General features: G+C 51.7%; 2 protein-coding genes across 8 annotated transcripts in view; both read left to right on the top strand.

The window, feature by feature from the left end:
- The window catches only part of SIK3 (SIK family kinase 3), a 245,164-nt gene extending 228,650 nt beyond the window's left edge, over positions 1-16,514 (top strand). For 3 of the 7 annotated variants that reach the window (XM_067038993.1, XM_059070187.2, XM_059070186.2), the window contains 6 exons: positions 480-819; positions 1,556-2,238; positions 11,406-11,569; positions 12,476-12,608; positions 13,451-13,621; positions 14,319-16,514. In XM_067038993.1, coding sequence (XP_066895094.1) covers positions 480-819; positions 1,556-2,238; positions 11,406-11,569; positions 12,476-12,608; positions 13,451-13,608 — 1,478 coding nt within the window. In that variant the 3' untranslated portion in view covers positions 13,609-13,621; positions 14,319-16,514. Of the gene's footprint in view, positions 1-479; positions 820-1,375; positions 2,239-11,405; positions 11,570-12,475; positions 12,609-13,450; positions 13,622-14,318 lie in introns of all 7 variants that reach the window. The other 4 variants (XM_067038991.1, XM_059070185.2, XM_059070184.2 and 1 more) reach the window with 2 other exon arrangements.
- Positions 16,515-21,704: 5,190 nt separating this feature from the next.
- APOA1 (apolipoprotein A1) lies at positions 21,705-24,154 on the top strand. Its single transcript, XM_059070193.2, has 4 exons — positions 21,705-22,249; positions 22,455-22,517; positions 22,700-22,853; positions 23,492-24,154. Exons 2-4 carry the CDS (start codon positions 22,475-22,477, stop codon positions 24,090-24,092), a joined length of 798 nt encoding a protein of 265 aa, XP_058926176.1. The 5' UTR covers positions 21,705-22,249; positions 22,455-22,474; the 3' UTR covers positions 24,093-24,154.
- Positions 24,155-26,381: the final 2,227 nt, after the last annotated feature.

Raw genomic sequence — 26,381 nt, 5'->3', positions numbered from 1 at the left:
CTCTTAAGTAATGCCACCCAATCTAGATGCCCTGGAGAGTTTGAATTGCTCTCTAGGCCCTTCCTACCCAAAGTGGGGTCCCCGACAAACAACCTCGGCGGGAAGGGTCCGACCTCAGATCTCATCGCAGGCCCGCTGAATCAGAATCTACATCTTAGCAAGATCGCCGGGCCATCTGTATGTGCATTAGAGTTTGAGAAGCACTGCCCTGGATCAGAGCTCCTCAAAGAATAATCTACAGACCAGCTTTCGGGCAGCTTACTGGAATGACAGATTTCTGGAATTACAAATTACTGAATCTGCATTCCGTGGGTCGGGCCCAGGAGAGCCTGTGTTTTCTCGAGTCCTCTAGAGGAGCCTTCGGCACCCCGGGGTTGGAGAAGCACTGCTCTGGCTGGTATGCAGGTTAAGTGTCCTCACTGGCTCCAGCCAGCTGGTAACCCGGGCATCTGGTCACTCTGAGGTTCCTTTCTCTCCAGGTGCTGCGTCTCCCTCCCAGTTTCAAGGCTTCCCCTCCCGCAGTGCCGTCTTCCAGCCGCAGCCTGAGAGCTGTTCCCCTCCTCCCAATGTGGCACTAACCTGCTTGGGCATACAGCAGCCTCCCCAGTCACAGCAGGTGACCATCCAAGTCCAGGAGCCCGTTGACATGCTCAGCAGCATGCCCGGGACAGCTGCAGGCTCTGCTGGCCGGGGCGTCTCCATCAGCCCCAGCGGCAGTCAGGTTCAGATGCAGCACCGGACCGGCCTGATGGCCGCCTTCAGCTATGGGCACCGGCCCTTGTCCAAGCAGCTGAGTGCCGACAGTGCGGAGGCCCACAGGTAAGCCGGCCCAGAGTCACCTAGCCATCTCTCCAGGTGGCCTAGGTGGGAGGAAGCCCCTTAGCAGGGCGAGGGAGAAGGAGGAAAGGAGAAGGCTTCTGACTGGGCTGTGCTCATTTCAGCCTTATTAAAATTGGGGTGGTGGGTTTGGGACGGACTTGAAACCTGTATATTGACCCAGGATCAAAATGCTAATGAGACAGAGGAAGACAAGGACAAAGCTACCTTACTGTATGTCTGCAAAGAAGAAAGTGGCCAATTAGAGGAGTTGGTAAAAATGCCATTTCCCCTTGTCTGTTCTTTTAGGATTGTTTCTTTCTCTGTCACCCATATTCTAAGAGATGGTACATCTTAATAGTTCAAGTGATGTTGCTACCTTCAACCAGAGGGGACGGGTGGGGATGACGCATACGTCCCCACCTTCCCCGCCCCACCCACCGCGGTCCTCTGTACCAGCGGGGGCTCCCCACTGAGGAAGCGTGGTAGCTATTCCCTTGGGGAGTCTAGCACACTTGTCACATGGATGCCTGGTACTCACTCCCTTTTGTGTCTGCAGCTTGAACGTGAATCGGTTCTCCCCTGCTAACTACGACCAGGCGCATTTACACCCCCATCTGTTTTCGGACCAGTCCCGGGGTTCCCCCAGCAGCTACAGCCCTTCAGCAGGAGTGGGGTTACCTCCCACCCAAGCCCTGAAAGTCCCTCCACTTGACCAGTTCCCCACCTTCCCTCCCAGCGCACATCAGCAGCCACCGCACTATACCGCGTCGGCGCTGCAGCAGGCCCTGCTGTCCCCGACGCCGCCGGACTACGCACGACACCAGCAGGTCCCCCACATCCTCCAAGGACTGCTCTCCCCCCGGCATTCGCTCACCGGCCACTCGGACATCCGGCTGCCCCCAGCAGAGTTTGCACAGCTCGTTAAAAGGCAGCAGCGGCAGCAGCAAGAGTACCAAGAGCTGTTCAGGCATATGAACCAGGGGGATGCAGGCAGTCTGGCTCCCGGCCTCGGGGGGCAGAGTATGACAGAGCGCCAGGCTTTACCGTATCAGAACGCTGACTCTTATCACCACCACCACACCAGCCCCCAGCATCTTCTGCAAATCAGGGCTCAAGAATGTATCTCGCAGGTTTCCTCACCCACCCCGACCCACGGTTACGCTCACCAGCCGGCGCTCGTGCACTCGGAGAGCATGGAGGAGGAGTGCTCGTGTGAGGGGGCCAAGGACGGCTTTCCAGACAGGAAGAACGTGAACACGTTGACCAAAGGTTGCCACGATGGCCCCCTGCTCTTGAGTACTGGCGGACCCGGGGACCCCGAATCTTTACTAGGAACCGTGAGTCATGTACAGGAGTTGGGGATACATCCGTACCGACAGCCAGCTGCTGCGTTCAATAGAAATAAGGTGTCCAGCCGAGGTAAGAGCCCTGCAAAGTCCGGTCCCGGGCCAGTCTGCCCTCGTTCAGTTAACTCAGCAGTGTTAACGTTTTTTTCAGCTAGGCCTCTGGGTTCCTAAGAAAAAAAGAATTCCTGAGAAGACCTTCAGCACCTTTTAGGGGAGAAGCACGTAGGAAGTGGGTATTTGGTGGGGAAGGGGATCTGTTTTCAAACTTAAAAGAGAGTGATAGACAGCATATAGCTAGGACGGTCCGTAAGTTATATTACCTGTTTCTCATATTCATACCGTGGTTCCTTAGAATCCAGAATTTCTCGGCTGTCATCAGAATAGCTAGCTTTAACCTCTGCGGTGGAATAAACGTCAGCCGGTGCTAAGGAAACAGGATTTAGTGTAAATAGTGTTGAACTAAGAGTCAGGGCCCCTCGGTCCTGGACATGCCTGTGTTACGAATGCAGTGACCTTGTCACTTAAACCTCAGGTTCTTATTTCCTCATCTGTGAAAAAGGGCAGGAGGAATAACGATCCTTTGCAGAGTATTTGTGAAGGTTAAAACATACACGTATGTATTTATGTTTATACATAATGTTTGTGTGTGTGACACAGAGAGAGGGAGAGGGAGAGAGAGGCACACTCGATCGTCTGAATGTATGATGTAAATAATTTGAGGTATTATTATTACTCTGATCACTTTGTTCATAAGCTAAACACAGAATAAATATTACAGCATCATAGGGACCCCATGCCATTTCATTTAGTATCGCTGTATAATTAGCGAGTACATTCATTTTCATTTGGGAGGAGATTGGGATTACTGTCGGTAACTTACACTCAGAAGACATTGCTCCACTCGTGTCAGGGCATTCACCCTGCGTGAAACCTGGACTGACATCCCTCCCGTCATCACAGATCTTGAAAACGAGTTTCTCCGTGAAATATACAACCCCGAAGCTGGGCACTTCTCCCATCCTCCCCTTCTTGAAGCTGCCTGCCTCTCCTGCCCTGTCCTTTTAAAGTCAGCGCACAAAACTCAACTCCTGGGGGAGCGGGGTCTGCTGGCGCAGCGCAGGGTGGCAGACCCGGCTCTAAATCAGTTTCGGTGCAGAGGACCCGGTGCCTTCGGGTTGTGCTCACTCAGCACTGATAGGGATAGGGTTCCATAAAACTCCTGTTAAATCCTGGGCTTTTGAGCAGATGGGTGCCGTCCAGTTTGAGGTCTGCACCAGTCAGACGTATCGTGTCCACCTGCGGCTGCTGTGTTTTTAGGCAGACGTAGGATGGTGGGAGGTTTCGGAGCCAGGCCACATGTGGATTGGCCGACAGACTTGGGGATGTTTAGGCCTGGGGGAAAAAACTCAGGAGAGCTTTCAGACCTGTCAGATGGAAAAGGTATGGGGTCGTATTATGGGGCAGAACCAAGATCAGGATAGAAGTTGCAGCAGACTTCAGTTCCCTGGGGAAGACCTTCCCGTGAACTTTCCAGAATAGGCTGCTCAGCAGCCTGGGAGCTTCCTGTGGCTGGGAGTGTTTTAGCAGAGGCAGCTTGACGGCATGAGGGATGCTGTGGGAAAGCTTCCTGTGCGAATGACAGCTTTCACCAGAAAAGGAGAAAAGCTGACACTTCCGTAGTGCTTTCCATGTGCCAGACCCCAGATGCTGTTCACATATGAATTTGTCTAATCCTCACAACTCTTAACTGGCCCCATTTTACCAGTGAGACACCCGAGGCACAGATTAAGTGATTTGCCCCCAGGGCCCGCAGCTCGGGAGTAGCACTGAACCCGAGAGCTACTCACTTCACTCCAGCGGACACTTGCTGAGCACACGCCGGGTGTGCAAGGCTCGGGGAACGAGCGAGCACGTGAGCACACAGTGCACACTCCCCGCCCGCACCCTGGATTGCCATGTGTGAAAATAACCTTTTGACATATTTTTCTTCAAAAATACTCTCTCTGAATTCCCTTCACTTTTCCCTCCTGTGTGACTCCTATGTACAGGAAGACCAGGGGGCTTGAATTCACCCGTGTCCCCTGATTGTCAGAGGAACCCCCTTTCGGCGGGCTTGCAGGTCTGTCTGGTGCCTGAAGGCAGGCAGGACGTGGCTGGTCCAGGTGCTGTGGGAGACCAGGGGAGGGGCAGACCAGTTCTCAGTCAGAGCAGGGGCAGGTTTCCCGCAGCAAGTGACATTTGAGTTGGGTCTTGGTGGATGAAAAGGATTTTGCCGTTTGGATTTAGGGGAGAAGCATGAGGAAAGACCAGCGGGTGGGAGTGTCTCAGGGACGTTTTTCAGGGGAAGCAAGCTGCGTTGGTCGGTTTGAAGTCTAGTCTACGTGAAGGAGTCAGTAGAAGCTAAGGGCCCGGGTTTCCTGAAATCCAGAGGAGCTGGCTCCAGCGGCTCCCCGCAGCTTTAAATCAGTTCACTTCTCTGCAGACCGAAACTTCAGTCAGGATTCTTTTGACGAGTCCCTCCCACCTCTTGCCCAAGCTGAGTGACTACGGTTACTTCTCCCTCTTCCTTCCCCCTGCCTTCTTCCATCCACCGCCATCGCCGCCATTATTCCCTGCAAGCATCTCTTCTGGTTTCTGGAAGAGTCAAGCCATAAGTACACCCCTAAAGGTTTCAGCTCAAAACTACCCTGTCCTTGTTGCCTCATGATCAGTTTTGCTTCCCCCCAAAGCCCTCTTTTTTCTTAAATCTTCTTTTCCTGACCTTTGATATGAGCTTTTCTAGAAGCCCTAATCTCAGCTCCTGCCCTGCTTGCCCAGTGTATGGTAGAGATGATCCTTCCCGTCTCTGCCCAGTTTACTCTCAACTTACTCTTTAACTTAGCAACGGCGTATGCCTTTTCTGGAATACTATTCACCTTGCCTCTTTCTGACCTCTTTCGACTTCTATTTTGAGACTTTTGGAACCATATATACAATTATCTTTAACAAATAAAGCTCCAAGTTTATTACCCTGTGAGTTTAGACTCCACTATAGTAAAATAATGCAATAGGGAAAAAATAGCCCAGGGAAACCCAAAGCCACTCCAGAGTTAGAGTTAGAACCCCTCCGGGGATGTACCTGTGTGTGTTTAAAACTTCTTCTTACCCTGAAGCGTCCCCACTGTCCTTACCTTAAACCTGTGACCCCCCCACACACACACCCACCCCCCCACACCCTGGCACCTAACCGCTCCTCCCGTCGCGGGGGATGTTAGCTAGATGCCCCCTCCGAGAAGGTGTTTGCAGTTGGTCTGCTCCGGGCTTGGTGCCCTCCAGCCAGTTACTCATTTATTGTTCACAACCACCTTGGGCGTATGTCCTATGATCCCTTTTACAGGAGAAACTAGGCTCCACAGTCCCTTCCTGCTTTAACCTGACACGATTCTACTCTTAAAAACATGAGAGCTCACAGTGTTACAATCGCCGAAGAGTCATCCGATAATTTGCCGTTCCTTCTGCCAAGAAAGGGTTGCGATGTGCTCCGCCCACCACCCTGCAGGCACGTGGGTGCAGCTCGTCCTCATTTATGTCTTCGTGGGGGGACGCCTGCTGCTTGCTCTAATGGGACCTCCATCTCTGTGTAGTTACACACGGGCCCCCAGACACTTCATGTGTTACTTCTGTGATAGAGCAAATTCAGCGAAATTTATTGAATGACTAGATCACACAAGACTGTATTTTAGGTCCAGTGGGGAAGGCAGGGGTGAAAAGGTGGAGAACCTGCCCTCAGGGAGCTTGTACTGGGGGCTGGCGGTTGGCAGAGACAGGCTCATAAGCAGCCTTAAATGAAGCACTACATAATGAGTGCCGTGAGAGCTATAATTATGACGAGCAGAGCTGCTGGCATCTTTCTAAAATTTCTTAAGGGTAGATTATCAGGGATTGCTGGTGTTAGTCAAGGAAAATTACATGCCATCGTATTAGCGGCCATGCTTACCTATTTTTTTTTTTACCGCCGTTTGCCACCAATCAGTGCGGGGCCAGGCACTGCCCGAGCGCTGAGCAGGCAACGTGCCAAAGGTCTGTTTGTAATGTGTAGAAGTTTCAGGGCTAGAAATGCCCCGTGCCGCCTGTAATCTCCCACCTGCCACTCCAGAAGTAAAAGTAAGGTTTATCTTCCCTCTGTAGTATTACATACACTTGATTTTTTTTTTTTTTTTTTTTTACTTTGCAAATAAGTATGATAGCATAACCGGTTTACACAGTGAGATTACCAGCTTGAACTCACAAAGAAAACCACATCCTCTTCTCGGAGCCTACTCAGCTTCAGCAGCATTTGGTGGACTTCAGGCCTCACAGAGGAGTCAAATGATGACAGACTGGGAGGGTTCACCCCTCAGAACCTTTAGGAGGCGTGTGCACAACATGTCATTTCTCTCATTTTCTCTTAAAACCCAGTAAATGAGTAAGGACGAGTCAACATTGACAGATTCAACAGAGAGTTGTGCAAGCTGCCCCGAGGTTTCCTGGGTAGGTGGGTGCTGTGCTTTGTGTCCGTTTGTGTATATTTTCCCCTTGCGTGATCAGATGATCATCCTTCCCCCTGTACTGTCTCAGCTTTACTTGGGTAAATACCCAAGAATTCTGCTCCCAGCAGCCCTCTTTCGCATTATTTATATATCCTGTGGTGAGCTTTAGTTCCTCCAGCTGCTGAATTGGCATAAAGAATGCCAAAGATTTGAGCCTGAATTTCCCGTTCCTTGGCCACCGGGTTGGTCTGTTTACACACATGCCCCCATTCCCCCACCCAGCCCCCCCCAGCTGCCAGACTGGTCAGAGGGTCTCACCTATAGAGTGTCACAGGGGACTTCTAAACGCAGGACTCAACATTCTTACTAAAAGTAGTACTTTTCTTGTGTAGTCCTTTACAGTTTATTAAAGACCCTTACATATGTGTTAGTTCTTGAGCCCCCAAACAACCCTCATTTTTCAGATAGGGAAACTGAGGTTAGGAGAGATTAAATGACTTATTCACGTTCATACACTGTTTGTGATGGAGTTGGAACCTGACTTCAAGTTCCCCGAATTCCTAGTCATATTCTTTTCTTTATGCCTCCTTGCCTCCCATTCTCCCCCTTCCAAGTATATCTGCCAAGTAAAAAGATGTCAGCCCTTCCAGATCTTCGACCTGTGAGTTATATTGAAATTTGAACAGACAGACCCCTGGTTTGTTACCCAACTCCTATTAATAGGCTTTTGTTGTTGGCTGTGCGCAGGCTTTCTCTTGCTGCGCGCGGGCTTTCTCTAGTTGCAGCGAGCGGGGGCTGCTCTTCGTTGCGGTGCGCGGGCTTCTCATTGCGGTGGCTTCTCTTGTTGCAGAGCATGGGCTCTAGGCACGCGCGCTTCAGTAGTTGTGGCACGTGGGCTCAGTAGTTGTGGCTCGCGGGCTGTAGAGCGCAGGCTCAGTAGCTGTGGCACACGGGCTCAGTTGCTCCACGGCGTGTGGGATCTCCCCGGACCAGGACTTGAACCCGTGTCCCTTGCATTGTCAGGCAGATTCTTTTTTTTTTTTTGTAGTACCTGGGCCTCTCACTGTTGTGGCCTCTCCCTTTGCGGAGCACAGGCTCCGGATGCGCAGGCCCAGCGGCCATGGCTCACGGGCCCAGCCGCTCCATGGCATGTGGGATCTTCCCGGACCGGGGCACGAACCCGTGTCCCGAATCAGCAGGCAGATTCTTAACCACTATGCCACCAGGGAAGTCCTTAATAGGCTTCTTTTTTGTCTAGTTTTTTATTTGTTTGTTTGATTGATTTTGGTTTTGTTTTGTTTTTTTCAGCTGTGCCTCAAGGCTTGTAGGATCTTTGTTCCTCTACCGGGGATTGAACCTGGGCCCTAGCAGTGAGAGTGCCGAGTCTTAACCACTGGCCTGCCAGGGAACTCCCTTTCGTGTAGTTTTTAACTTCCATTTGTCGCTCCTAAACCAGAGGCTTCTTTCCTGGAAATTAAAGTTTCAGTGACTCACTTGTCCACTTACCTGTGGGTAAATTGCCCCCATAATTCTGGAAGTAGGATTCTGTGATAAAATCACTCTCTTGTTTGTTTTTGTCAGCTGGTTCATTGTGCCCCATCCACTCAGAAGTAACATCTCTGAAATGAGTATGAGTCTTTACTGAGCTCATAACAGAGCACCAAGCTCAAGTAAGCCCTTTACCCACCTGTGGAGTAAGTCCTGTTTTACAGATGAAGAGACTGAGACCCAGTGAAGTCAGGTAACTTGCCCAGGATCCCCCACCTCAGGAATCCTGGTGAAGCCAGGATCCAAGCCCAGGTCTTCCTGACCCCAGAGCTAGTGCTTCTGAGCCCTAGGCCAGGGAGTCAGAAAGGCTCGTCATGCGATTTGTCAAGCAATAGCTCACTCTGTCTTGGTGGCACCTTCAGGTGTGTTGGCACCAGACCCAAAGGCTGTGAAGAGAGCAGACTAGGAGGACAGAATCCATGGGGCCTTCCCAAAGGCAGGGCCAAAAGGAGGGTAGGTGTTTGGGTGTGGAGAAACCCCATTCTCAGGAATAAAAATAGATTTTAAAAAGAGAGGTGGGTTGGGGGAGGGAGATTCAGCATACATATCAGATAAACACATTGAGGCCTCTGGAAGAGGTGGGAAGGAACTAAATGTCAAGAACCAGGGCTTATACAATGCTGTTAGCCTTGCCATTTCCTCACGTTTGATAATCATCCTTTAAAAATCTTTAAACAAGAGACCTCTTGTGTTTGTCTTTGGGAGCCAAGGAGGTGCAGCTCAAGAGATTTGCATCCAGCTCTATAGTCCAGAAAAAAGGAGCCCCAAGAAATTGAGTGGATGGGGTTAGCTATCAAAGAAGAAAGTATAGGCATTAGAAAACACTTCGGAAAAGTAAGCAGCAGCTATTCGTGTTCCTTCCTGGCAAAGCAGACTCAAGAGCCAGTCCCTCGCTCCACACAGGCAGCCTTGCACCACTTCCTGCCGGTGGCTTTTGTTTGGCCCTGCGGCCAGCACGTGAGCTATGTCCACTGAGAGGAATTGGGCTGGGTGGGCAGGATGGGTGACCTAATCCCACAGAGCAAGTCCTGGCATAGGCTTTCTTTTATCTTCCTCTCGCTGCTGGCTTTTAGCTTTCAGTAGCAAAAGAGGTGGCTCCTGGCTCTTCCTTTGACCTCTTTGGTCAAAGAACTTTCAAAAGATTTCTCACTTGACTTCATTTTTGGTAGTTTGGAAGCTCCCATCCTTTCACTTTTCTCCAGAGTGTTTTGCATTACCAGCAACGTGCATGTCACTTTGTTCCCCTCCCTTCCCGTCCTGCCTCAGCCCCTGAACCCAGGCCTCATCTTGATGGTTACGGAGACCAGACTGAGCCCGTTCGAATATAGAGACCTGAAACCCTTTAACCATCACTCAAGCAGCGCATTTTACTTTTGTTATTCAAATAGATATTGGGATGGTACAGTTAGCATTAGGACTGTATTTCCCATTAAAATTTGTTTAAAAACCTGGTCTCGCTAAGATACCGTTCATCAGGAGATAAGCCCAATAGTTGCCAGGGAGCTTTAACCCAGAAAAACCAACCAAGCAAAGAAAACGTATGTTGAAGTTCTAGGCTCTTAAGGACTGGAGCCAGAAGTGCCACAGGAGGATCCTGTCAACTTAGGTGTGGCCCTGGTATTCTTCTTGACCATCCTTGGTCAAGAAGAAGAAATACTCAGTCTTCATGAATTCCTCTTTCTGTCCAAAATCCAGTCCACAGGGTTGTATGACTCTGACAGGTGGCTAACCCACATTAAGAGAGTGTTTATTAATATCAGTTAAAGAGATTATTTTTAAACACTGGGAATAGGACAATGTTCTGGAATAGTGAAGGCTCACAAACATGCATAAAATACAATTCTTGTCCTCAAAGAATTTACAGTTTAATATGAATAATTAAGACAAGTATGCAGTTGAAGATGGTGCCAGGAATAACATTAGAGTAATCAGAGTCCAATAAAGTCTTCTGACATTTAAAGGAAGGAAAGCTCTATTTCTGTTTGAAAGGGAAAAATTTTCATAAAAATTATAACATTTGAGCTGGACCTAGAAGGATGAGTTGATTCGGATTGGCAGGAGTGGAAGTAAAAGAATCAAGCATTTCCAGAGAGAGGGAACAGTGAGAGCAAATGCATTGAACTGTCCATGGTCCCATTTGACCAGAGCTTAGAATGTAGACGAGAGTCGTGAGAGGCTGGGACGGTGTTGTGAAAATGAGGGGTCTGGGCTCCCCTATAGAAAAGTTAGTCTTTGTAGGGCGGTGCTAGAGGGATGGTTAGGAGGCTATTATAGTGATCCAGGCAAGAGGTAACAGGACTTCAGTGGAAGCAGTGAGATTAGTAAGAAAGAGCCTGAAGTGACCAACACTGGAGGGGCACATTCTTCTGACTTAAGATGATGTGGAACCAGGAGTAAGGAATCAATATGAACTCCACAAGCTCATCATACCCAGAAGATTAGGAAAGTAGGCACCAAAACCAGGATGTCTGAAGGAGATTGTGGGGGAAGCTGATGAGTTTAGAATTGGACGTGTTGAGTGTTAGCCATCCAGGGAAAGATACCTCGTAAATAGTTAGAATTTTGGATCTGGAGCTTAAGAGAGCATTTCAGTAATTCTTTATATAGAAGCAGTGTAGTTGAAGTCGTGAAAATAGATGATACTGCCAAAGTACGTGTGGGGAGAGAGAGATGGTCAAGGATAGAAGTGTAAAGAGTGAAGGAGCTGGGGGCAGCAGTCAGAGGAGGAGAGGAGGGGACTGGGTGGTGTACGGAGGGGAAGCCAAGGAAGGAGACAGAGGCGTCCACAGGATGGAGGCCATCCTCCTAGGCTAGAGGTCCTGAAAGCTCCAAGAATGATTCTTCTGTGCATCTAGGTGTGGGAACATAACACTGTCAAATCCACAGAGAAATGAAGAAAAAAAGAAAAGGTTCAGTGTGATGCAGCCAACCACTGATGTGTGGGATTTTTTTTTTCTCCTAAGGGTATGATCCCTGCAAGAGAGAGCCTCGGCTTTGCTGTCAAGACTTAGGGTTGGCAGGCCGGTGCAGGCTCCTCTGAGCATCACCAGCCAGCTGAGGACTAGCGGAGAGTGCACGTCCTCACCATTGCCCACTGTCCCTTGCGAGACATTTCTTTGGTGAGAGGTGCCAGTGTTGGGAGAAACTCTCGGTCTGCTGACTCTATTTTGCTCTGTCCCCTCAGAGTCTGTCCTAGGGAACTGCATGGATAGAAGTTCTCCAGGACAAGCAATGGAGCTGCCAGATCACAATGGACTTGGGTACCCAGCACACCCCTCAGTCAGTGAACACCACAGGCCCCGGACCCTCCAGAGACACCACACGATCCAGAACAGTGATGATGCTTATGTATGTTGGCCCCCTCCTGCTTTTCGGAAGTGGGATCCTTGAAAACAGAACTTAGGAACGTGGGGTAGCATCTACTGTCATTCTCCTCAGCCAGAGTGCAGCGCCTCCGGGCACTAAGGGAGCATTTCTTTGAATCACCGTAACAACCAATCCTAAACTCCAGGAGAATCTCCGTAGAATCTGAACTCCACATTTGAGACTGAGGAATCAAGAACGGTTGCCATCTGTTTCCTCTAGTCTTAGTTACTGAACTTCTCCCCAGACAGTCTAAACTCAGACCCCAGCAAATGAGCCTTCAGGCTCTTGGTTAGTTTTCTGGCAGCTACATTGAATTTATTCAGAGAATGGAGCTAATCCGTTCGGCAGTCCACTTGTTTCCTTAGGCAGCACTGTCTAATACAGCGGCAACCAACCACATGTGGCTTTTCAATTGCAACTGTAATTAAAACAAAATAAAATAGAAAACCGAGTTCTTTAGTCACACTAGTCACATTTCAGGGCTCAGTAGCCCTTGTGGCTGCTGGCTTCCCTGTTGGACGGGGCAGGTACAGAACATTCCCATCCTCGCAGAGAGTGCTGTTGACAGTGCTGTCCAATACGGACTCCTCATGGTGATGAGATAGGTCAGAAACCTGGCACTGGGAGGCCACGTAGATGTCAAGGGCATCTGACTACCAGCGGAGATTCACTGTGCCCCTCCCTTCCCACCCTGCCCCCACCCCCAGCCTCAGCGTTCCCTTTTAGATGGCCCGGCAGAGCAGGGGAGTCTGGGTGGTAGTGCTTGCGACTGGTGCTTGAGGCCGGCCGTTGCCTGGGCTCTTTTGGAGGGCACAGCTGTCTCTAAGGGTCCCCGAGAGTGGCGCGTTTTCTGATATCCTTACTTCTTTTCCTAATTGTCTCCTGCAGGTGCAGCTGGATAACTTGCCTGGCATGAGTCTCGTGGCTGGGAAAGCACTTAGTTCCGCCCGGATGTCAGATGCGGTTCTCAGTCAGTCCTCGCTCATGGGGAGCCAGCAGTTCCAGGACGGGGAGAATGAGGGTGAGGGGTGTTGCGCGTGGGGCGCCCGGAGAAGTTCCTGGAGGGGGGCCCCCCCTTTCGTCTTCACCAGTGACTACTCCCCTCTTGTATAAACAGCCCATGGGAAGCCACAGCGTCCCCAAGGGGTTCTGGGTACAGCCTTTCCCCAGTTCTCTTCCACCGAGTGTGAGTGCGTGGAGGAGCACGCCTCCTGGCTGAGGGCAGGGGCGTCACACTTCTGTCTGCAGTGCTTTGTTCGGATGCTCCCTCAATAACTCTTTTTCTGGTTCTGAACAGAGGGCACCGTGTCCTAATGTCTGTCTCCCTTTAGAACCGGTAGAGGGAGGGTATCATAGCTGATACAAAGCCCAGGCTCGGGGGTGGACAGGTGTGCAGTAAACTCTGACTGCCCTTTACCGGCTTCACAGGTTAAGGCGCTTAACCTTTCTGAGCCCCGGGGTCCTCCTCTGTAAAGGGACAGAAACAACAGAGCCCCTGTGCTAGACTGTGCTGTGAGCAGCAACTAGCTTGGGGAGTTTAAAGTGCTTAGGCCAGTGTCCTGAGTACAGAACGTGCCCAGGAGTCAGTGTCTGCCAGCCGCGAGGGCGTCCTCCACAGGAGCTGACAGGGCTTGACGGTGGGAGACTGTAAAGGAAGAGGGAAAAACGGACACTGGGGACAACAGGAAGGAGCCTGGCCCCCAGCCACGGTCACTAGCCAGACCGAGGGCCTGCTCTGAGCTAGAGTTCAGGGCTGGGAGGCAGCCTACGGAAGGTTCAGACTTCTCTTCCACCTCTGTCTACCTCTTGCCCACCTGCCACCCCGCTGCCTGCAAATCTCCCGTGTTTCTTCTGGTCTTGCAGAAGGCGGGGAGAGTCTTGGAGGTCATGGGCACCCAGACCTGACTGATGGCAGCCAGCACTTAAACTCCTCTTGCTACCCGTCCACATGTATTACAGACATACTGCTCAGCTACAAGCACCCCGAGGTCTCCTTCAGCATGGAACAGGCGGGCGTGTAGCAAAAGACGGAGGGTGAGTATCACCCTGGCCGGGGCAGACCAGCCCTTTGGCCCAGTACCAGCTCCTGGTCCCATCAGGAGGCCCTTTCCATGTGAACTTGAGCCAGTGAACTTGACAGCGCCACTCTTCCCATCAAGGTCTTTGTATCTTCCTGTTCCTTCATTAAGCGCTATGCTAGTTGTCTGGGGGGTGGATGCTGGCCATAGTCCCTTGGTTGGACTATGGGGGATAAGACGTGTTACAGGTGCCATAGCCTCCACAGAGTAAGTGAGCTTAGGGCTTCTGAGGACAGACGGGACCTCTGGCCAGGGTAATGGGAAAGGAGGTGGCCCTTGAACTCAGTCCTGAAGGATGAAATTCAGCAAGAAAACATGGCCAGCCAGATTTTGTTAAGCCTGTGCTGCAAGTGGCAATATGTTCCAGAAATGTGTGATCAGAGGCCAGTGGTAGAAAACGGGTAAACAGTCCAGTCTGGCTGGAGTAACGCCTAAACGCACACGGCAGGTAGTATCGGCTCTGTCTTTGAAAATTCATTGACAGAAAAGACTTGATGAAAGTTAAGCCATCTGGCAAATCCATACTAGGCAAAACTCTTTAAATATCTGAGGTAAAGTGCACCTATTTTTTTTTTTCTTTTTTAAGTTTTCAGTGGAAAAATGAGTCTCTCTCTTTTGAAACTAATTCTCTTGTGTCTGCTGCTCTGTTGCAGGTTTATGTACCGCGCGGGAATGAAAAGGTTGACTTTAAACCAACAGCATCTAGCAGCATTGCGCCAAGTTGCCATTGTGTTTCCCTCCACCCAGAATGTCGGCTCCTTTCCGCACATTTGGTTCATCAGCGTGCTGTTCTTTTGGGTTCTGAGGGGGGTTTTGCCACGTTCGCCTGTATGACCAAGTCACCAAGGAAATAAACAGGAAATCCATGTTCGCCACCTTTCGTGAAAGTGTATTTGGTGTATTTGAGTTGGTGGTTTTGTTTGGTTTTGGTTTGGATTATTTTTGATTGTTTTTTTGTTTTTAAGTATGTTTTCTTTTGGAGGTGATTTTCTTCCCTTTTTTCTTTCTTTCTTTCCTTTTTTTGAGGCAGAGGAGCAAAGCAGTTCGTGTACGGTGGCCAGGGGCGCAGAGCCACTCCCCTCCCTGGCCTCCGTCCACAGGGCGCCCTCCAGTCCCCGCACTGCTTTTCTGCAGGAGCAGATGCTAGAGGGTAGCATCCTCTGAAATCTCAGCAGCTGGAGAAAGAGACAGAGGAAGGGATGACAGCCTTTGGCCCTTGGAGAGCAAAAAGAGAAACCCCAAGCCTGGGACCTGGAGAGGTCTTTGCTGCTGGGATCCACTGAAAATCATGTCTGGCCCAGCCAAGGTCATATGAGAATGTCAGCACGGAGGCTGTGAGTGGGCTGGCGTTGATGAGTTGCCAGTTAGAACATCTGTTTGGTGTGTAACTCGGCTCCCCTCTTACAACCTGGAGAGTTGGTTGCCTTTATCATCCTGCTGGTTCTACCCGTGGATTGAACACCCGACAGTGGTACACTATGCTTTTGTGTCACCCTTTATTCTCGTTTTATACTGTGCTATAACAAGGATTGTTGCTCCATATATATATATGGATGTATACGTATATATCCATATATACATATAGATAATGCTTTTCCTTTTCAGCCTCTTTGCCACAGGCAAGAAGAACAGGAGGTTGTCTTGGGTCCTGCCTCTCTCCTAACTTCTCCTTCTCCCTGGGCATCCTCAGCCCCTATTTTAATTCTTGATCATGTAGGAATTGTTTTTGGTAAATGTTGATATTATTGTTATTATTATTGTTATTATTATTATTAATAAATAAAAACAAAAGGAATTTCTGTTTAAAAGAGAAATGTTTAACCAGATTCTGTTCTATTTGAATTGTGACTTGCACCTTTTGTTCAAAGTATTTTATTTAGACCTTGTAATTGTGAACAGTTCTCACTCGTGCCAGTGACAGATGTCGTGGTCTCCTTTCCCCCAGCTGAAGCAGTGCATATGCAATAGCTATTATTTGTGTCATTATTTCTCTTCACTGTTAGAAACCAAAGTCTTCTCTGCTGGCTGGGGGCTGACAGAGGATCTGGGTTATTGCCTTCCGATCTTCAAAACAAGGAAGAGGTGTTAAATATTCTGACTCTTGATCCATTTTGCTGGGAAAGCAGAGTAAAAGGTCCCCCGGCCCCTCCTAGCCTTTCATCCTGAATTTGCACAGAAGAAAGCGGGTTCCCAGCGTGGCCATCCTGGTGTTGCCGACAGGATCCCCATGCAGCTTGCCCTTCTCGCTGATGTTGGCAGCTCAGCTTCTGGACCCAGTATCCCTCGAGTGGGTTTCTGCAGTGCAAGAGCCTTTCTTGGGATCTCGCCGTGTCTCCTTGGTCCCCAAATCCCCTCCACTTGGTGGGGCCACCAGCTGGTCACCTTCTGGAAGCAACCGAGATAGCCCAGACAGCCACTGTTGACTTCTCCAGGCTCGTGGCAGTTCCCGTGCTGGCCTCCCACCACGTGCTCAGCCTGTTCTGTTCATGATGCTGAAGGACGGAGCAGACTGCCGCCCCCCCCCCCCCCGCGACCACCCAGATGAAAGCCAGTGAGCCTATTAACCGTGCCATCTTGCGAACTACACTTTTAAAAAATCATTGCTTTGTATTGTAGTGACCAATACGCGCAGTATATGTTGAATGTATATGAACATACTTTCCTATTTCTGTTCTTTGAAAATGTCAAGAGTATTTTTTTCTTTCTCATTTATGTTGAACTGAAAAAGGATTAAAAATCTCCAGACCCAAGTTGCAGTAAGACCTTTAGTCGTTTCTTGGTGGGCACTTACAACTTAGTAACTTGGTTGGACAGTAGGGGATTGTGCAAATAAACACCTGATTATGATCTTTCGCTGATATGTTTCTTGCCTTGTGGTTTGGAGTCTAGTTGGGAGAAAGGCTCAGGCTGGAAGCTGGAATGCTGGAGGCTGAGGACGTGTAGCGTGGGGCTTTGAGCAGTGCTTTATCTCACCCCACCTTGCGAGACGAGCATTCTCTAGAAGCCTGAACTCAGCTCCACGCTGGGTTGTCAGGCACCTGCGTTGGACTCTGGCCCCTCGGAAGGGAACGTTAGAGTTTGCTGAGTCGGGTGGAAAACAGATTCCTTGAGAGCGTGCTTTTGAAGGAGTCAAAGGAGGACCTCAAAGAGTTGGCAGAGGCTGGGGCCTTTATGGGGTGACCTCAGTCAGCCCAGTGATACGATCAACTATAAGTGTTAGGATGGAAGGGGACTCTTGCTATAGTTTTCGCCCTTTTTCCACGGCTGGATTCCAGAGGGCAGGGTAGAATTTGTAGCAGGGTCCCAGCCACGGCTGACAGATAGCTGACGGAAGGCCCTTCTATGAAGAAAGATTACAAAAGCTGGAAATACTGAGTTTATAGGAAGAAGAGGGAGAGGAGGGAGTCCATGGTGGACTAGGAAGTTGCTGTGGGACTGATTAGAACAGAAAAAAGCCTTCTCAAGAGGGGTCTTCTAGAAATCATCTGAGTGTGTACACACTCCCATGGGAGGCTGGGAGTGTCTCTGAAACCAAACAGCGATAAACCCAGATGCTTTCCAACGGTTTGTAAGAACCTTTTAGGGGAGGTGCCACGCCCTCCTGCATGCAGCCAGGATGCCTTTGAGATGAGCTCACGGCCCTCAGGGCCCTGCCTCCTGGATACAGGCCCTGAGGTCTGAGCTCTAGAAGATGGAAGCCCTGCTGACAGATCCTTACTCATGTCTCTGACTTTGTGGTAGCCCCCAGCCCGTTCCGCCGGCACAGATCAAGATCGGAAGGCTGGCACGCCTGCAAGGAGCCGGACGTCTGCTCTGCTGCCTCATCTCCCAGGCAGGAGGGCAGGAGAGAATCTTGGTTGTTTACAATGCCCTGCCCTGGGTCTAAATTGGGATCTGTCACCACGGAGCTGCAAAAAAATGGCCAGATAGTAGGGTGTTGCTGGTTGTGGGGATCTCCTCCCCCGATCAATCCAAACCTTCCTAACTTCAAGCCTCCCCTCCCGACCTGCACCATGTGCTTTCCCAGGAAGTGTTCTGAGCAGGGCCCGTGATACAGGGCCAAACGCTCCAGATTCCTGTGTCCCCTCTCCAGGCCCGCTCCTTCAGGTGACCATCTGCCTCCCTGGTGACCCTTCCTTTGGTTGCGAGTGTGGTTCGTTGAGCAAATGTTTGCTGAGTGTCTGTTATGTGCCAGGCCTAGCAGGGGACAGAGTCCTCCCACTTCAGACTGACCAGTACAACGTTGAGACATCAGTGGTGAAGTGAGTGGCCGTCATTCTGAGCAAAATCCACTCCTGTAGCCACACGTGTCAGGGGACCCACTTCAGACACGGCCACTCTGGAGACTCCCCAGATCGGGGAAGAGGGTGGTAGGCCTGCGGGCCTGCATTGGTAGGCCCTGCACCCACCAAATAGCTAGTCCAATCCAGGCGCTTGGCGCCTCTGACAATGACTGGCTGGACCCCAAGTCTGGTTCTGAGATGCGCTCCGTTTACTGTTGGTGGTGGTTTTCCCATAGGTCTCTGTCCAGAAAGACTCGCTTTTCCAAAATATTAGTTAACGAGGGGGTTTGGGCTGGTTTAAGCCCAATATCTTACAATGAGATGGAGTAGACACACTAGTGAATAAGTGTACTTTAAAAGGAAGCTTCTGGCTTGGTAAGGTGCTATCGAACAAGGGCTCTGGGAGTCAGGGATCCGGCTGCTGTTGGCTGACAGGCAACCGTCAAAGAGCTAGAAGCCAGGCCCCCTGACTCCCTGCCAGCACCGAACACAGGGCTGAAGGACTCGGGGCGGCTTTTAGCAGCTCTCAGCTGCAGCCTTCTCACAGACACCACGGGGAGAATACCTGGCCTGCTGGCCTTAAAGGGACAAGCTGAGTTCATCGTGAAACTGCTTTGGCCACTAAAGAACTGTGCAGATGTCAAACACTAGGTCTGCTCTAATCGTTTCAGTAGTGAACCAAAGAGCAGGGCAAAACAGGGCCCGACTCGTAAGCTTCTGAGGCCCACCGTATGCTGCCTAGGAGGATCTCTACCGCACCCCCCTCCCCAAGAGGAAGGAGCCTCTCGTCCTGAGACACCCCTGAGCTGCCCCAGCAGGGGACCAGCCTCCCTCAGACTCTAGACAACAGGCAGGGAGCTGGGCTGGCCAAGTGGCGGCCTCCCTCTCCGCAGAGCCCACAGAGCCTTGGGGGTGGGTCGGTCTCTCATCTCGGCATCTGCACGTCAAGGCCACGCAGAGAAAATGCGATTCCTCACCGTCCCCCACTTCTGCCACCAGAAACTGAGGTCATAGCTCTGGTCTGACAGTGCAAGTGTGTTCAGTGGGAGCAGGGGGGGGCAGGATGGCAGAAATTGGGATTCTGGGCCACAGAATAGTTACTGTTTACTAAGTGCCAGGTCCCTTTCAGTTTTGCCGTGCATGTTCAGATTTAGTGCTTAACACAACATAAATTTATTATCTGACAGTACGGGTCTGGAGGTCAAAAGTCCAAAATAGGTCACACTAGTCTTAAAGCATGAAGTCAGCAGAGCTGTATTCTTCCTGGAGGCTCTAGGGAAACTCTGCTTCTTTGGCTCTTCCAGCTTCTAGAGGCTGCCCGCATTCTTTGGCACATGGCCCCCTTCTAGCAAACACATCACTCCAACCTCTGCTTCTGACCTCCCACCTTCTTCTCCAACTCTCCCTCTCCTGCCTCCCTCTTGTGTATTTAAGGACCCTGGTGATGGCATGGGCCCACCTGGATAACCCAGGATAGCTGCCCCACCTCAAGGTCCTTATAATCACATCTGCAAAGTCCCTTTTGCCATGTAAGGGAACAGTCACAGGTTCCAGAGAGCAGGACATGGACATGTTTGGGGGAGGGGCTTATCCTGCCTGCCATGCGTGCTACTCCTACCATAACTCTAGGCGATGCATGTTCTATCATTATCTTCACTTAACAGATAAGAGACTGAGGTGAGGTGGAAGGAAGGTCTGGACGATACCAGGTCATACAGCTAACAAGTGACAGAGCTGGGATTGAAACCTAAGGTGGTCCAGCTCCAAAGCTTTCCCCCCTGAGGAGAAAGGCATGAGGCTGGCTAGAGTGGGAGAGGCCCGGAGCCCCACCACTCCGGGATCTGGCGGACGGCAGTCCCCGGCTGGGTTTTAGAACATTAGGGAGTTTCCTGGGTAGGTGGTGCAGAGCACATTTCTGCCCTGGGTCCTCAGTCCAGAGACCTGGGTGGGTTCTAAGTCCAGCCCTGCCTCTAACTCCCTGGGACACCAGGGACACTGGGCAAATTCCTCCACTCTTCACGGTTTCCTCACCTGAAGATGGTGGGAGGGGAGAGGCTGATCTCAAAATTCCTCTCGGCCTGCACGTTCACAGGTTCTATGACCGGGGCCCTGTAGGTGACCTGGTGTTGGGGGCTCGCACACCTTCCAGGAGAAACCTTACAAAATGGCTCTGCAAACACCAACAAGCACACAGTAGTGATTTACAGGATTTCCCTGGGTTCGTCCCCCAACCACCCCCATTCTCATCTTCATTTTACTGATAGGAAACCAAGGCTCAGGGACATTACAAAACTGGCTCACGACCCTCCTCCAGGATTTTGCACACTGAAGGCAAAGATGAAATAAGATCCTAGGCTCCTGCCACTAGCAGTCCAGAGGTCTTTCCCTGACACCAGCCATCCCTAAGGGCTGGTGTCCATTCTCATCTGTGTGGGATCCAAGATCAATATGAACAATGCTGGGACTTCCCTGGTGGTGCAGTGGTTAAGAATCCGCCTGCCAACCTAAGTGTCCGTGGACAGATGAATGGATAAAGAAGATGTGGCACATACATACAGTGGAATATTGCTCAGCCATAAAAAGAAACGAAATTGAGTTATTTGTAGTGATGTGGATGGACCTAGAGTCCGTCCTACAGAGTGAAGTATGTCGGAAAGAGAAAAACAAATACCATATGCTAACACATATATATGGAATCTAAAAAAAAGAAAATGGTTCTGAGGAACCTAGGGTTAGGACAGGAATAAAGACACAGATGTAGAGAATGGACTTGAGGACACGGGGAAGGGGAAGGGGAAGCTGGGATGAAGTGAGAGAGTGGCATGGACATATATACACCACCAAATGTAAAATAGATAGCTAGTGGGAAGCAGCCACATAGCACAGGGAGATCACCTCGGTGCTTTGTGACCACCTAGAGGGGTGGGATAGGGAGGCTGGGAGGGAGACGCAAGAGGGAGGGGATGGGGGATATATGTATACGTACAGCTGACTCTGTTATACAGCAGAAACTAACACACCATTGTAAAGTAATTTTACTCCAATAAAAATGTTAAAAAGAAAAGAAATTAAATTAAAAGGAAAAAAAAAAAGTATCCGCCTGCCAATGCAGGGAACATGGGTTCGAGCCCTGGTCCGGGAAGATCCCACATGCCGCGGAGCAACTAAGTCCATGCGCCACAACTACTGAGCCTGCGCTCTAGAGCCCGCGAGCCACAACTACTGAGCCCGCGCACCACAACGAAGAGTAGCCCCGCTCGCCGCAACTAGAGAAAGCCTGTGTGCAGCAACGAAGACCCAATGCAGCCAAAAATTAATTAATTAAAAATACTAACAATGCAAAGATCTATGTATCTCATTTAAGCAACTGTCCTTTATTCTGAGGTTATGCTTTTTTGGGGTTTTTTTTTTGAATTTCTGAATTTTATTTTATTTATTTATTTATACAGCAGGTTCTTATTAGTTATCCATTTTAGACATATTAGTGTATATATGTCCATCCCAATCTCCCAGTTCATCCCACCAGACGGTAGGGTTTGGGCCAGGTGGGGCGCAGCGGTGGGTAGGATTTTTAACATGACAAAATGAAAAGTTGGCAGCTCTGTGTTGGTCTTTAGAATTGGTCTGGAAATGTTAGAGGTCTCTGACATCTCAGAGTCTGGGAGCCACTGAGCACTGTCCTGTCTCTCTCCCCAGGCAGCATCCTAGCGCAGGGCTCCCTTTGCTTTTGGATCTGGGAGGTCTGCAAGGGCGTGGAGAGGGTGGACGATGAGGAGATGCCACAGCACGGGTGGAAGCACCGTCTGCTGCCTTTGTGAGGCAGGGGCAGGGTGGAGCTGAGAGAATCTCCCTGGAATGCGAGGGGACAGCGGGGGAGGACACTGCCTGAGTGGAGGAGTCCCAGCCATCGCTGGCAGCTCATGTGTTTTTCTTCCTTCCTCCCCTTCGCCTGCTGCACTGGCACAATGGACAATGGCCGGCACACAGCCCCGACCGAGAAGAAGGGGCCGGGTGCAGCTGACCCAGACTCTGGGGACCCGCAAGCCTGCACCCACTCCCTCCCACCCCTGCCTGAACCCTTGATCCCTGGCCCTGCAGACCTCACAGTTTCCTGTTTGCCTGCTCTATTTGCCCGGCCCCAGGGACAGAGCTGATCCTTGAACTCTGAGTTCCACATCGCCAGGACCAGTGAGCGGTGGCAAGGCCTGGGCTGGCCTTATCAGCCTCCCAGCCCATCCCCTGCCTGGTCACATAAATAGGCTGGGGGAGAGCCGGCCGTTCAGAGACTGCGGGCCATTGAGGTAAGAGCTGCTACCTGCTTTCCCCAGCTCTAGGCATTTGAGGCTCAGCCTTTGGGATCCTGGTTCCAGCCTCTGCCCCATGCTGGGGCTCTGGACACCTGGCCCTTTCCTCCCCTGAGCCCCGCCTCCTCCTCCCACGCTACAGTGAGATGGGGTGCGCGGGCTCCTTCCAGCCCCACTCAGCCGGGCCCGTCTTCTCCTCCAGGTCACCCACGTCCCTTCAGGATGAAAGCCGTGGTGCTGACCTTGGCTGTGCTCTTCTTCACCGGTAGGTGCCCCCAACCTAGGGAGCTGACCATGGGGGCGCGACTTCTCTCTGAACCGCTGTGGTCCACCCTCCTGGGCGCGGGGAGCAGAATTTCTCCCTCACCCCCTTCTCCCCTACCTAGCAGTTCAGCTCAGATCCCGGCCCAGAGCTGGCCTGATGTGGGTCTCCCCTCCCACCTCCAGGGAGCCAGGCTCGGCATTTCTGGCAGCAAGATGACCCCCAGTCATCCTGGGATCGGGTGAAGGATTTTGCCACCGTGTACGTGGATGCAGTCAAAGACAGTGGCAGAGACTATGTGGCCCAATTTGAAGCCTCCGCTTTGGGAAAACAGCTCAAGTAAGGACCCAGCCTGGGGGCCTGGGGCAGGGGTAGGGGGTGCCGGTGCTGGGGGTGGAGAGGCCTGTGGGAAGAAGCAGCCAGACTGGCCGAATCCTCACCTGCTATTTGACGGGCCCCATGGAAGACCTGGGTGGAAGACAGAAGTGGGATCCCCACGCAGGGTCCCAGACCCCTAGCAGGGGGCAGACCAGTGCTGCTGGGTCAGTATTCACGGCACCGCGCTCTGCCTGCAGGTGCAACAAGCCCCTTCCTGTTCTTAACTCCCTTCTTACCTCCCTCCTCGGCTCTCGCCAGCAACAGGATGGCTGTCTTCAGAGAGGAGAATGGGCTGGAAGGGTGGAGACTAGGTCCTTAAAATGACCGGCTTCGAGGACAGACAGGACTGGGTACCAAAACCAGCTCTCTTTCTAGCTCCTCTGTCCATCTGGTCAGTGGGATGCCATGGGAGTGGGGGGGGGGGCAGAGATCATGGATGGGAGAAGCCAGGCTGAGGGTCTGCCCCCAGCTACCGCACCTTCAGGGACAGGTATGTCCAGGTGTCACCTCAGGTAAGCGGGGGCGCTGGGCTGCAGCTCCGGGGGGCCCCGGGGGGCCTGGGAGGCCTCCCCTGAGCCCTCCTCTTTCTCCCCCCTCAGCCTGAAACTCGTGGAAAACTGGGACAGCCTGACCAGCACGTTTGCCAAAGTGCGCGAACAGCTGGGCCCGGTGACCCAGGAGTTCTGGGACAACCTGGAAAAGGAGACAGAGTCGCTGAGGCAGGAGATGAACAAGGACCTGGAGGAGGTGAAGCAGAAGGTGCAGCCCTACCTGGACGAATTCCAGAAGAAGTGGCAGGAGGAGCTGCAGATCTACCGCCAGAAGGTGGCGCCGCTGGGCGAGGAGTTGCGCGAGGGCGCGCGCCAGAAGGTGCAGGAGCTGCAGGACAAGCTGACGCCGCTGGCCGAGGAGATGCGCGACCGCGCGCGCGCCCACGTGGAGACGCTGCGGCAGCAGCTGGCGCCCTACAGCGACGAGCTGCGCCAGCGCATGGCCACCCGCTTCGAGATGCTCAAGGAGGGCGGCGGCAGCCTGGCCGAGTACCAAGCCAAGGCCAGTGAGCAGCTGAAAGCGCTGGGCGAGAAGGCCAAGCCCGCGCTGGAGGACCTCCGCCAGGGCCTGCTGCCCGTGCTGGAGAGCCTCAAGGTCAGCATCCTGGCCGCCATCGACGAGGCCTCCAAGAAGCTGAATGCCCAATGAGATGCCTTGGGCTCCCCTCGCCATCAGTTCAGTTTCTTAGAATAAACATTTTCGAGCGGGAAGGGTGTGATGGGTTGTATGTTTTTCTGAAGCTTCGATGATGATTTTTAAACCATAAAGAGTTCTCCAAAAGCCAAGAAATTCTCTTTGGGGAGAATGAGGTTGGGGGGAGTGACGCTGGAGGGGACTCCAGGGGGGCGTGGCCAGAGGGCAGGGACACTTGTTGATTTCCCAGTGGAGTCATCAGCTCTGAACTGGGGCCTCTCAGGGCCTTAATGCTGGAGGACCTGCTTGGCCGGGGAGGCTCAAGAGTGGGGACAGAAAGGAAATAATAGAGGACCAGGCAAAGCGACAGATAATCCAACGCAGGTGCCCCGAAAGGGCCTCAAGCAAGAAGTAGTGGCTTTGCTGGGAGAAGTGGGTTCCCTGTCCCCAGCGTTTCCCGTGGGCAGAGGACAGGAGCCTCCCCCAGCCCTCCTACTCTAGGGCAGGTGAGGCCGACGGACCACAGCGAGTCACTGCAACTTGAAGGATTTGGGCAGGTTCAAATGAAGGGCTTGGCACTTGCTCCTTCATCCTTTATTAATGCAAAAAATACTTTAACAAACACGTCCCTTTTCCTTTTTCACAAGGGCCTCGTGCCATTCCTCACACTCCCACCTTGCCTGGAAACAGCCGCTGTTTCCTCGGGCTCAGCTGTGCCAGCCCCATCCTTGGGGCTCCAGCCCTGCCAGCTCCTCTTTTGCTGGCCTGAGTCAGAAAAATAATCACCACCTCTTGCAGGTAGCTAGCACATTTTAATCTCCAAAGTGTTTTCATATCCATCATCTTACTGCATTCTTCCCCAGATCCTGGGTAGACTGCCATGAAGTCGATGGTATGGATGCGGAAGCTGGAGCTTGGAGATGTGAAGTCACTTGCCGGGGTTGAAGAGCAGGGTGGTCTAGATTGCCCCTTTTAGACCTACGTGCTCCTGAGCATCCATGATTATTAAAAAGAAAAATAATAAGTTTGTGGCCAGGCATTCAAGTTCATATGGACTTGAGTGTTTACAGCCGGCCCCTCTTCACACTCAGGTATGCACACCCCCATGTGCATGCTTGTGGCTTCACAGACCTGCAAAGATCTGGGCAGTGCATTCGCCGAGCCTTCCCTTCCCTCTCCCCTCAGGGCCTTTTGCCCTGGTGCTGGAAAATCTACCCCTCCTCTACCTCCAGTGTATCTTAACAGCTCTTGGATAAAGGAGTGGGCTTTTTTAGTTCCTAACCATCCTCAGCTATAATAGGTGTCAAGCCCAGATTTGGGTGAGAACATTTTCCAGGTGTGGGTGCTGGGATCCCTGGCCAAGTTGGGCCCAAAGAGAAGCCCAGGTGGACTTCCAAAGAGAGAGCAGATGTCTCCCAGTGGGGCTGGATGTCCTGACGCCACCGAGATCTGTCAAGGAGCCTTTGACACCTGGCATGGGAGTAACGAAGACTTTTTCGGTGTCAGCTGAGCAGAATGTGGACAGCTGTCCTGGGCTGGAGGGCCAGCTCTGCTGTTTGCTGACTCAGTGACATTGGGCACGTGCCTTCACCTTTCTGAGTCTCAGTCCTGTCATTGGAAGAGTGGGGGGCTGCTCAAGTAGTCTGTAGTTCTGGAACTCTCTGACGTGGGTAGTGGGGACACAAGGGGCGCAGCCTGTGTTGGGTGACCTTGAGTTCCTCCTTAGTTCCCAGGACACTGCCCCCCCCACTCCAATCCTGGTCCCAAGGAGACAATCAGCTCAGCCTGTAGTGACAATGGCAACCATTTACCAGGTGCCTTTGATGTCCCAGGTGCTGTGCACTGTCTCCTTTCCTTCATTCATTCTCAACAAACCTACAGTGGATGGGGTATCATTGTACCCACTTTACAGATAAGAGACTGAGGCTGATATGAAGTGATAGAGCCAAGACTAGAGCCCAGATGTATCTTACTTTAACTACTACCCCCTCGGCTTCCTTCCCTCAAGTGTGGTTGAGAGGGCCAGGTGGCGCAGTCGGGGCAAGTCAACTCCAGAATTTTGATGATCACACACAGTCTCAATTCTGATGATGACATAAAATGCCAGGCGCAGGGCCTGGCACAGAGCACACACTCAAGACATGTTACACAGCACTTGACAGTTTATCAAAGTCTTGCCAAACCTAGCACCCCCTTTGCTCCTGCACGCAAACCTGTGGAGGCAGGCAGGTAGGTAGGGTCATTCCTACCTTACCCCACGCAGCTGCTGAGAGGTGGGTGGGACACCAGCCCCAGGCTTGCCTG

The sequence above is a fragment of the Kogia breviceps genome, chromosome 7, assembly GCF_026419965.1.
Source record: "Kogia breviceps isolate mKogBre1 chromosome 7, mKogBre1 haplotype 1, whole genome shotgun sequence".
In the NCBI taxonomy this organism is placed as follows: Eukaryota; Metazoa; Chordata; class Mammalia; order Artiodactyla; family Physeteridae; genus Kogia; species Kogia breviceps.
This window is presented reverse-complemented; position numbering and strand designations above follow the sequence as displayed.

Coding starts and splice junctions, on each gene's coding strand:
- APOA1 (XM_059070193.2), top strand. CDS start 22,475: ATGAAAGCCGTGGTGCTGACCTTGGCTGTGCTCTTCTTCACCG. Junction 22,518..22,699: donor GGCTGTGCTCTTCTTCACCG/GTAGGTGCCCCC, acceptor TCCCACCTCCAG/GGAGCCAGGCTCGGCATTTC. Junction 22,854..23,491: donor GCTTTGGGAAAACAGCTCAA/GTAAGGACCCAG, acceptor CTCCCCCCTCAG/CCTGAAACTCGTGGAAAACT.